Source organism: Cuculus canorus, chromosome 5 (assembly GCF_017976375.1).
Source record: "Cuculus canorus isolate bCucCan1 chromosome 5, bCucCan1.pri, whole genome shotgun sequence".
Lineage (NCBI taxonomy): Eukaryota > Metazoa > Chordata > Aves > Cuculiformes > Cuculidae > Cuculus > Cuculus canorus.
In genome coordinates, this window is record NC_071405.1 from 30,772,644 (window position 1) to 30,785,362 (window position 12,719).

The 12,719-nt window shown below is 38.8% G+C and overlaps 1 protein-coding gene across 4 annotated transcripts in view; it reads right to left on the reverse strand.

The window, feature by feature from the left end:
- The window catches only part of PPP1R13B (protein phosphatase 1 regulatory subunit 13B), a 74,440-nt gene that overhangs the window by 40,342 nt on the left and 21,379 nt on the right, over window positions 1-12,719 (reverse strand). For all 4 annotated transcript variants that reach the window (XM_054066972.1, XM_054066966.1, XM_054066969.1 and 1 more), the window contains exon 2: window positions 6,461-6,608. In XM_054066972.1, coding sequence (XP_053922947.1) covers window positions 6,461-6,608 — 148 coding nt within the window. The remainder of the gene's footprint in view (window positions 1-6,460; window positions 6,609-12,719) is intronic.

A 12,719-nucleotide genomic window follows, 5' to 3' on the forward strand; every position in this document is an offset into this window, starting at 1 on the left:
TCCTGGTTGGGCTGGTCTCCCATTACAAGTAAGGCACTGATCCTAGCAGCTATTCAAAATAAAGTGTTTCATTTACATAATGTACCTTGAAGAATCAAAGGTAATATTTTTCAGACATGACCACGGAGAGAAAAGGCATTTTCTACTTGGCAATTCTTCCACAAAAATGATTTGGGAAATAGTGCCTTAAATCAGACAGAAAACAGGTTAAAATAATAACAGCAACATCATCATCTCCGAAACAGAGGAAAGAAAAATGAAGAAGCACTAATCATTGTGGGCAACTTAGCTACATTAAATAGATCGAGAAAGCAAAGAGGAAGAAGAAACAGCCGTTAACACTTGACACAAGACATGATGAGAACTGAAGTCCTCATTTCTTCCTTCAGTTTAAATCCTGAAAAATTACAGGAAGAAAACATGATCTTATATTTGCTGTAAGTTAAGATAGCACAAAGGGGTATTTTCTGGAAATATCCGTTCTTTAAGAATCAAAGCCAAAACGAAACAAAAACCTGCATTTAAACTTCTTCCAGTTGTTACAGCTTCAGATGTATTTGTCAATAATTGTTTTCATTACACTATTTCCAACTTCTATTTTAATTTGTGTTTAAGTAGAAGAGAATGAAGAAAAGGTGAGATAGGAGAATGAGTGCAGAGTAGTAATAAACAGGTGGGGTCCCTATACTTTAAGAACACATTAAAAGATTATCTAGTGAATGTTTGTTTTCATTAATTACTAAGTGGAAAACCATGACAAATGCACATATCCATGTTTATTTGCAATAATTGCCTCGGATTTTAAGCTGGATGAAAATCATAACTTTTAAGAACCATGCTTGACTCCTTTTTAGCAAAAGCTGTGCAAATGGGCTACTTTGAAGTATACTAAAATGACTGAAACATGGTAAGATTAAAACATAGGTATCGTATCAATGTTTTAGAAGGGAATTGCAAAAATCTTTCTGTTGGAGCTACATATCTGCTATTTAAAACAAAACAAGTTTCCAACTTCAGAATCTGATTTTACTCTGATTACAAGTATCCTGCTGTTTGTAATAAACACATTTATGCTTGCTATACATGAAACCAGAATACAAAGTAATGAATTATCTCCATAGTGGGCAGTTTCACTGCAAGATCAGGAATGAATCTTTCCCCTGTCAGGTTTGCAGCAGTACACTTGTAGCAAACAATTTCTTTCACAGTCACTTGCCTCTACGTTACAACTAAGTGCAGGAAGACCAATTAAAATCAATTGCTAAAGTGCATTCCGATGTCAATGAAGTGAATAATTGAGTACTGGGTGGATGTAAAGGCTGAAATACATTCTCTCTTGAAACATACTACAAGTTCCTGGCATCACACCTGTCTTTAGACCTCTTTACCAACTGCTATTTGCAATATCTGTGGAATGAGGAAGAATACACTGTGGTTTTTGTCTCCTGTTATAGCTTGAAAAATCCATGCAATAAGAGTAAGCTCCAAACTGATAAAGCAGAAGGTGCTACAAAATGTACTGATACATCAGACATGAATGCTATTGACTTTTTCAACTATTACTCATCTCAAAGAAACTGGAAAGGAGAATGAAACACAAAAGTAAAGTGCAAGTAAACCAAATGCTTGTACCATGCAGCTCTAAGAAAAGTTTCTTAAGTCTAACACAGACAATACCTAAACTGTTTTACAGCTCTCAGGCAGCTCCTGGACCATTTCTTTGCCACCCAAAAGCAAACAGAGAAAAGCAAATATATTAAACAAATATGTTTTCCAATAGCTAAGCTATTGTAATCCTCCTCTACATTCCAAAAATCTTAAATCATTTTTGGAGCCAAACTTTCATGGATCTTTATACCATTTTTCTGGAACAGAAATGGTCTATACCCATCACCCTTTAAAAATAAAATCATAGAATCGTAGAATCATGGAATGGTTTGAGTTGGAAGGGACCTTAAAATCATACAGTTTCAACCCCCTGAAATGAGGTATTTTTCATTTTTTTCTACTCATGTATTTAGGAGAGGAAGATTATTAGAAGAGACAAGTATTTTGTTAGATCAATACAGTTTAGGAAACGCACAAGGTTTTGGGCACACAAACTGAGTTTTGGATTCCAATAATAAAGCTATAATCTACAAGCTTCACTGCTCTGAATTTGAGTAGATATATATTGTTCAATCGGGCTTCCTAAAAGAGGCTGTGGCTATGGAGGAGTTAAAGCCCATTCACAAGAGGACAGATATGAGAGCTCTCTCTTAAGGAGGGAGCTGCGCTTTGTCACCTCTGCAACATGGAGAGACTACCAAGAAAACAGATCACTTACAGTGCATGATAAAACCTAATGTGTTTATCCAACTCATGATTTTCTGCATTGATTTTTGTTTTGAAGTTTACTTTCCAAAATGTCTTCTGAAAGAACATTCTTAGACCTCTCTTGAGGATAAGGGCTGAGGGGTCAGAGACAGTGTAACGGAAGAGAAAAAAATACTCTTCTACAAACAAAATGCATGTGCTAAAATTCCTGTTGGAGAGACTGAAAACCAGTGTTCAGGACATCTCTTTTCTGACAGTACCCGCCTGTTTGAGAGACCCAGAAACACATGCAAGCGTTTAATTTTTTTTTTCTGTCATTCTCTCTAGTCTCTTCTGTTCAGTGGTTTCAGTGGAACGAGTTATACAGTTATCATGTTGGCTAGTTAGCAAGTGAAGCTAGATTTGCGAAAACACCTTCATGCGAGTTTTAAAATAAATGTGGAGCCACAAGGGCATTTTGAAAAGTGCGACAGATCCATTTAACAGGAAGAAGCCTTGGGCAGATATAGATGTCTACTTCAGAAAACTGGGCAAGCTCCGATGCTCAAAATCAGATAACAACTAGATGAAATCAGTGATCTCCACATTCTACTCACAGCAATATCAAGATCTCTGTTGACTATAACAGGACCAAAGATGCATAATTCACAGGGCAAATACCAAATAGTGTCTCCACCACAGCTTCCTGGATAAGTTTTATTTTTCACTTTTAGAAACTTACAGCTATAGATACCTAATATCTTGAGAAACAATGTATTACATCCCCAGATAAAATATTTTCTCAGTCTTAGAATTTATTACAGAAAATGTGTGCCTGCACTTGCCAGGCTTGTAAGATGCAAGCGTCCCAAAAAGATTTTGTGGATCATTGGCTATAGTTTCCAGTCACCCTCTGAAGCCAGTTGACAACATTCTCTGCATTTTTTAAGAAGCACACCCATGTTTTGTGAAAGCAGAACAACAAATAAGAGCATGTATGTTACAGTTTCACAGACAAGTAACTGGAAAATACTAGGGATATTTAAGTGCTGCTAAATACGGTCTGAGATTCATTTTAGAAATTTATGCAATGCACTAGGCATCACCGACTCTCTGCAATCTAAACTTTCAGTTTGAAAAAAGTTTTAACTCTCCTGCAAATTTTATCCTTAAAGGCAGTTTTCTAATGAAGCATGAACTGAATTTGTATTCCTAGAACTGCAGACGTGCTTAACTTTTCCCCACCTCACTCTTGCCTAAACTCCGAGTTCCCACCCAGTTAGGAAATCACTTTTGAGGCACCTTTTCCCTTTACAAAAGTCTCAGAACAGTTTACAAAAGAGGAGGAATAGTTTCCTCAGGAGGAAATTAGTCTAGATTGCTAATACTTAAAAGCTCCAAAAGCATCTGAATAATACTTGGTTTGTCCGTTTGACAAAAAGCTCCTGAACAAAATAAAACCACTCTATGCAAAATTCAAGAATTCAGTATCAAGTTACAACTTTATCAGTCTTTATACAAAACAGATGACATAATCAGCTTAAACAGGGGTGACCTTAGTGACTGAGGGACAAGAACCTGCCTAACTGTTATCCTCACCTATTTATCAATTCTACTCACATCCATACATCAATTTACAGTAACCTGGAGGCTTGCACTACTTGCAACTGCAAGAATCTAGCTAGAAACAGAATCCATAACAGGACTGTTTTGACACTCCCGAAAAGTCCCTCAGAGTCCTGAAGGAATTGGCAGATGTGGTTGCCAAACCACTCTCCATGATATTTGAAAAGTCATGGCAGTTAGGAGATGTCCCTGGTGACTGGAAGAAGGGTAACGTTGTGCCCATTTTTAAAAAGGGTAGAACAGATGAACCTGAGAACTACCGACCTGTCAGCCTCACCTCTGTGCCTGGGAAGATCATGGAACAGATCCTCCTAGAAGCTATGCTAAAGCACATGGAAGACAAGGAGGTGATTAATGGCAGACAGCAGAGCTTCACCAGGGGCAAATCTTGTATGACCAACTTAGTGGCCTTCCATGATGGAGTAACCGCAGCAGTGGACACGACTAAACCGACGGATGTGATCTATCTGGACTTCTGTAAAGCCTTTGACATGGTCCCCTACAACATCCTTCTCTCTAAATTGGAGAGATATGGATTTGAAGGGTGGATGGTAAGGTGGATAAGAAACTGTTCAGATGGTCGTATTCAAAGAGTAGTGTTCAATGGCTCAAAATCCAGATGGAGATCTGTGACAAGTGGTGTCTCTCAGGGGTCTGTACTGGGACCGGTGCTGTTCAATATCTTTATTAATGATATTAAGATTGAGTGCACCCTCACAAAGTTTGCGGATGACACCAAGCTGAGTGGTGTAGTTGCCACACCGGAAGGACGGGATGTCATCCAGTGGGACCTGGACAAGCTGGAGAAGTGGGCCTCTGAGAATCTCATGAGGTTCAACAAGGCCAAGTGCAAGGTCCTGCACCTGGGCCCAGGCATGGGTCCGTTTTCAGTACATGACAGGGCATGATGTGCTTGAGAGCAGCCCTGCAGAGAACGATTTGGGGGTGCTGGTCGATGAGAAGCTCGACATGAGCCGGCAATGTGCCCTCGCAGTCCAGAAAGCCAACCATGTTCTGGGGCTGCATCAAAAGAAGCATGGACAGCAGGTCAAGGGGGGTGATTCTGCCTCTCTATTCCTCTCTTGTGAGACCTCACCTGGAGTACTGTGTCCAGTTCTGGAATCCTCAACATAAGAAGGACATGGAGCTGTTGGAACAGGTCCAGAGGAGGGCTACAAGGATGATCAAAGGGCTGGAGCACTGAGAGAGTTGGGGTTGTTCAGCCTGGAGAAGAGAGGGCTCCGAGGAGACCTTATAGGACCTTCCAGTACCTGAAAGGGCTACAGGAAAGCTGGGGAGGGACTGTTCACTCATCTGGAGTACTGTGCCCAGTTCTGGAATCCTCAATGTAAGAAGGACATGGAGCTGTTGGAACAGGTCCAGAGGAGGGCTACAAAGATGATCGGAGGGATGGAGCACCTCTCCTATGAGGACAGGCTGAGAGAGTTGGGCTTGTTCAGCCTGGAGAAAAGAAGGCTTAAAGGACATCTTATAGCAACCTTCCAGTACCTGAAGGGGGCCTACACGAAAGCTGGAGAGGGGCTATTCATAAAGGCTTGTGGGGATAGGATGAGGAGGAATGGGTATAAACAGGAGAGGGGCAGATTTAGACTGGACATTAGGAAGAATTTCTTCACCATGAGACACCGGAACAGGTGTCTCATGGTGGTTGTCCATGGGAGGTTGTGGCTGCCCCATCCCTGGAGGTGTTCAAGGCCAGGATGGGCCTTGGGCAGCCTGATTTAGTGCGATGTCCCTGCTCATGGCAGGGGGGTTGGAACTAGATGATCTTTAAGGTCCCTTCCAACTCTATTCTATGATTCCGTGATTCTAAAAGAACCACCTACCCCATTATTCTGTGAAATAACAATTGCAACACTAATTGGATACGGGCATTACTACCTACCCTAAGGGAGGCTGTCAAATCTTTGAGAGGAAATGTTCACAAAAAAGTTAGAGATACTACGTCCAATTCTGGCACAGTTCTGTTTGCAGAACATCTGCTATTTGTGATACAGAAGGAAAAAAAACCTGTACCGATTCTTAAATTTCAGGTTGTGTTCACATGCCTAATAGTGCAGTGGATTGGAAAGAGCATAGATGATGATCTGCACCCACTAACTGTAGGAGAAGATAACTGAGATTCTGTATTGTCATTTAAATACCCTCCATCCTACATACATTGTATACTTATTTAAAATAAATAGCTTTTAGAAGTGAAAATACACTCTTTTTTTTTCTTTTAAGATGGGGATACTGAATACTTTTGCTTATGTAGTTTGAAAAACTGAAATACAGGACACTAACATATCTCACTGATGCATTTTATCAAAAACTTCATAATGAGGAAGAAAACAGAGAAGAAAAAACAGCGAACTGCATTAATCTCTACAGATGTTGAATTACCATGCTTTTCATCAAAGTTTGCCAGAAAAAAGCAAAGTACAACTTGAAATCATCAGTTTTGAAAAGTCACGTCTTACCTTATTCATAATTGCTACATATAGTTAAATCAATTTCCATTGAACATTTTACTTACCATTTCCACGCCATACTTCAGCCAGATGGCAGCTTCCTTCTCCAGGCTCTTTGCAGAACTCTACTACATCGCGACAGGTTGTTTCTGGTGTAATTGGAACTTCTGTTAAAATCTGTTCATTGTTGCTCAAAAACACAGTTAATATCATCTGAAAGAAAAAAAGAAAAGTAGCAGAATATTAAAAGAAAATTACAAGAATAAGATATGGGTAACATTTACAATCCCCATGTAAACGGAAATGTAGGTTTATGATTGGTTACCATGATCCATCAAAGTAGTTTTGAGTTTCTTGTAACTTTGACAAAGCTTTAATCCTTTGTGTTGTGTTTTTTTGACAGTGCACTGAATTGACAACTTTTTAAAAAAACTTAGTTAAAATGGTTTAGTTCTGCCTGAAAATAAGGCTGGGAGAGAAGGAACATGTTTTGCTTATGTTAGATGCTTCAAATAACAGCATTTAAATGTCTCAAATAAATATATACTTTGTCAAAGTAACCTGAGGCTTCACAGGTGGGCAAACACTTTTGCATGATGGACATCGCTTTTGCAATTTGTCTGAGCACAGTTATATTTGGTTAAACTGTAAGCCGTTGGTTAAACGGTAAGCCTCAGGGTTAAAAAAAAAAAAAAAAGGAGGAAAAAGTGTCAAATTTTTCAAGGGATTACATTTGCCTAGTGTACTTGCTAGAGCTAAAACCCTCTGAAAAGTTAGTTCATTCTGTACTACTTTAGCCTCACCCCCCTGAGCTTGCTGTGTGGATCAGACTGTACAACAAAGAGTTACATCAAAAGACTACTTTTCCTCTAGTAACCGCTCCCTGCTATTCCAGCTGGAAAGCAGCCACAAAATATAAAATAGCTTTTCTTCCCCTCTTCCCCATCCAAAAACATTCACCATGACTTGACATCAAGGAAAATAAAAAGAAGGAAAAGTGGGACAAAATCTATAAAGGAAAAAGCTCAGCAGCAAGAACTAGTACTAAGTCAGGGCAATGTAAATTTCTGTTTGAATTCCTTGCTCCATCTTAAATAAATGTGTGCACAAATACAAATATCCAGAGATACTCCCATCCCTCTTCATGTCAGCAGCTGTAACTTGCTGCAAAGTTCAACACTCGAAGATTGTGCACATTAACTCAGTTCACTCCCTTGATGCATATGTATTATGATATGATCATTAATAATACATTCCTTCACTAAATTCCCTCTATAAAGGGCCTCAGCCTTTTACAGTACTCTCAATTAATTTGTTCCATAGGCCTCCACATAATTTACTGCAAAAGCTGGAAGCATACAGCAAACAGCTGAAGGGCTTCTAAGAAGGAAAAGACAGAAGACTTTCTATCAAGAAACAAATCCCTAATACAATGATGCTAAAATCATTCATTTTTTCCTGAGTGAGACTGGTTGAGGACCAATAATGGTTATATTCAAAGACAAGTATTCCCGTGTTATGCTAAATCTTCTGAAAGATACCTGACCCTAAGCTCCTGCTTAAAATTAAAACAGATACTTTTAACCATTCTCTCTCTCTGCGCCTTAATTTCCCATCTGTAGTCACAATACTGTTCTGTAAATTCATGAGGACGGAACAGAGATAACGTGATATTTAAAAGACAAAGATACCATAATAACATAAGTCCCTAAAGAATTTGACAAAATTAGTATTTTTGTCCGCGAAGTTCTTCCAGATTGTTCCAGTAAACAAAGTCACCACATACTGAACAACAAAGATTAAACTTAATTATTTAAAATGAGCACTCTCCGCTTAAACACAGTTGTGCTTCAATTTGCATAGGTAATTCTCAAAAACATTCCTAACATTTTTATCTGTGAGACTTACTAAACTGGACATTCGCATTAATAACAGGTGGATACTGAGCGAAAGCAGTCTGTCTACTTCAGAAGTAGGCACAGGACAAATTCCAAGAAAGCCCAGGCTTCAAGCCCTCAGTCTCCTCATCAATTCTCCAGGCTATTTTAGTCCATGTTTCTACTTTCCCTCAGCCTGCCAAGTTTGTACACTGTATCCCGAAGTTTTCAAATAACTACACTTCAACACAAGCAGCAGTTATCCAGGGCTGTAAATCTACTACAATTCACCCCTGAGATTCTCCAACAGCAGCATTACAGGAAGCTCTAGCACAAACTAGGAGGAAGCCATAGGATGCAGCCACAGATAATAATGAAAGCACCTGTAACCACCCACTGTACACAGCATACAATGTTATTTTTCCTCACAGAAGAAAAGATTCAAACACAGCCTCAAAAATCAGTGGCTGTGGAATCTTTTACAGAATAAATATATGACGGGAAATCTAATAGTGGATTTTGATCTCATATTTAAGAGGAAGGAGTCATATATGAACATAAAACAATAGGCTTAGAAGAAACCTTAAGAGGTCACCTAATGCAGTCTTGGCCTCTGGCAGGATCAACTAAACCTAAATTATTCTGCTTAGCTGCTTGCTTAACCTGTTCTGAAATGCCTTTCATGATGGAAATTCCACCACTTCCCTGAACCATCCACCCCAGACATCTAGGATTCCTGTTGCAAGGAGGAGTTTCTTAAAGTCTAGTCAAGGCTACCCTTGCCACTATTTAAACCTAAACACTATTAAAGTTCTCCTAGCCACAGGGATGGTAAAACACACATTTTCCTTCTTTTTTTCCCCCTCTGCAGTTAAATTTAAGGAATATATAAGTAAGAAAATTAAGTAAGTTAAATTAAACAGCAACAGTTAGACAGAGAATTATTAATGCCAGTATTCTAAACAGTTTCCCCATAACACCTCTTAGCAATTTCAAAATAAAATGCAAATTCCCCAAACTTTGAGAATGTCGAGAAACCATGACTTTACTAAAGTTATGATATGATGCATACTGCCTCTATCATTTGCCTGAAAGACCCGTTATCTTCTTATGAAAGGATAAACTGAACGACTTAACATCACGTGGTTTCCCACGGTTTTCAATTTTTGATTTTTTTTACAGCTGTAAAGATAGTACTGGACTAGAAAATTTGTTTCATGTATTCAAGATTATCTATCTGCACTTGCAGACAGTCTGAAAAAGAAAACAAAGCCTTGGAGGTGTGAGTTATTCTACATATTTCAGTCAATTCTCCATAAATTCAGACCTCAACCACTGTATAATCCCACAGTCCCCTTTGCAAGACCAGGCCAACATCTGCCATACCTCTAGCACACCACTTTCTTCTCTCAGCTCAGAGCGCAACAGTACTGTCTTCTCGAAAGCTAGATGTGACTCACACTATCTTCTGCTAGACAGCCCAGGGAAAGGTGTCTCACTAATGAGGAGGTAAGGCACTGTAGCAACTGTTGTCATACTACTCCTCAAGCAAACTTGGTTAAGTAAGGATTTATTTTTAACAGGTTGTCTGAGCAACACCAGAGGAACTGAAACACTGTGCTGTGAATCAGATGTCCTGAAACATACACAGGAAGACTCAAAATATTGAACATTCTTAACATATCGCAATATTAATTAGATTTTTCCAGTCAGTGTCACAGCTGTCCGCACTTGTAGGGAGGGGTAGAACAAGAATTAGAGATATTTCATAGCAATAAAATAGAAAGAAGTACTGATGGAGCCTGGAAATTTGCTGCTGAAGAATATGAGTGAAGCATACATGTGAAACACACAGTACACCCACTGCAGTAAATCAGCTTTATGAAAAAACATTATTAGCCAAAGATTAAGACGCAGGAGAAATGATAAAACATTTCTCATTTTAAATGGATTGGTAAATTGGAACAACTGTAAATCCAAACTTGTTAAAAACCAGTATTCTTTAAAAATGACACCATAAACATCGTAGCATTTATTTAACAATATCTCAATTCACATCATTCAAACTCTTAATATGTGGACACAACGTCACACAGAGGAACAACTCAACACTCCTGAGCAAGTTCACCTCAGGCTTCTAAATTATGTATTGTTTCCACAATGACACCAAACTCCAAATCTCACACTTTCCATCCTCAACCCAGACAGTGGATATATACCTGTTACTACATTCTCTACTGCTCCTGCTACTAAACCAATGGCTTTGTTTCAACTTTCATCAATTCTCATTCTATGATTCTCTTCTTTTAACTTCCTTCCTCTAGAGTATCTCTTCACAAGTTCAGGTCGTTTCCATTTCAGAGAAGCTACATCAAACATCACAACCTGCCGTCAAAATCCTCTGTCATCTCATCATTACTCTATCCAATCTTCTCTGCCCCATAGATGCTTGTCAAGTATTATTGGTGTGTGTTCCTCTTAGTATGTTGTCTTCCCTTTCTCCATTCCTGGTCCAATCCTCCTCTTCCAGCAGTACTTAGAGGACACAGTTATCCCTGCAGTTTCTCAAGTAGGTAGAAAAGGAGGCATTAGAATTTCCTTGCTTATTGTCTCATCTCTACAACTGGATAATGCCACCTACAAAAAATTTTGATTGGTATAGTCCATGGAGATGACACAGTTTTATTTTCTATATCTGATACCATTGCTAGGAAGCTGAATGTGGACTCTTTCATCATCTCTTGTGAATGCCAAGCTATCAAGTTCATATGGCTGTAACACAGTCCTTAGCCACTTTATCCAACAACTCCCTAGAATTCATACTCATCATAACACACAGGTACCTATCACTATGAGCTGTAATACAGGCATCTTCAACACTGATCATATTCTGTCTTCTGTCTCATTCGCAACTCTAATTTTCCTGTACAATATGTAAGACATAGGCATGGTTTTCTTCTATCACTGGTCCAGCTAACGTTCTCAGAGTTTGGAAACTTGCCTTTCAGTTTCCAGCTTTTCATCGGTGTGCCTTTTTTACTCATGATGCCTATCACAGCAAAAATCATTCCTCATGCCTATGGCTTTGACCACGTTGCCTTCCTCTATCAGTTCAGCAAAGAACATTTAATTGGTCTTCACTTTCCCACTGTGAAGTGGAAACTTATTCCCTACCAATTTTCACTTCATACCAAGAAATCTTGCTTCTTTACATCAGTTTCTACTCTCCACGTGCCAAACAGGTATTTTTACGCTTTCTTTCTGTGCTGTTTATCTGTTACATGCCACCTAGCAAACTGACTTCATTATTTTCTTGAAGACCCGCCACTGCTGTTCTGGCTACAAAGCATATTAGACACAAGAAAGCTGTGATAAGCCGAAAAGCACTGACGATCAGGCTGACAAATTGCGTTTTGGTTAAATTAGACATCCTCTAACTCTCCAGTCATCTCTTACTTCATTATCAAACAAGAGATTCCAAGAGCTGTGCACCAAGGATGCATTCATAACTTGGCGCTACCACAGCAAAGATCCCACAACATAAATGCCTTACACACTGCTATACAGAAACAATCTTCCAAACGAGCCTGATGGCCTTTGTTCTACATGAGACTGGTTCAGGCTGTTCTAGAAACCACCTTGACTATTACCTACCCGAGTTTCACAAACTTCAGCTGCACTCCCCCCATACAATGCAATTTATTTTGGAGTAGAATAAAACTAGACACCACCACAAAAACTAGAAAAAAAAAAAAAGCTGACGTAGCTTTTTGCTTCTTAGTTATGAAACAGCCTACAAAAGCATAAAATTTCCAACAGCCGAATAAAGCCTTTCTCCTCACCATTTTCTGCACCTTATTGAAAAAAAATACAACTTTTTTGATCTTCAGCTACTATCCCAAATTAACAAAGAAACGGGGGCATACATTTCACTGGATGCTCTTTAACAATTTTCATTGGGAGACAAGAAAGACATCTTACTCAACTATTATCTTATGCAACAAAGACCTGAAAACCACTGGTGCTTGAGAAGATATAAAATGTAACACCTCCACTGCCTTATGCATCACAGGTAATTTACTAACTCAGACAGCTGATACAAATAAATACTGGTCTTTCAGGCTAACACAGCTCATATAAGCACGTATCTCTTGATACCCTACTTGCAGAAAATTGCATTATTTTAGGTATCGAGAAAGCAATCAGATGAGTACTGTTTCAGGGACACACTGAAAAGATTAGAATTTAAAACAGTCCTGAGGTTATTTTCTTATAGCAATAGCACATTCAACTAGAAAAAAGACAAACAGTGAGTTCTGGGGATGAAGATAGGAAATTACTCAGCTGGCTTTTTACTTCACAGATAATTAGGTTTTAGACTAAACCTCACACTTTCACTCAAAATCAGGGTTCCCAGTAAAAAAAAGGATTGGATGATCATTACTTT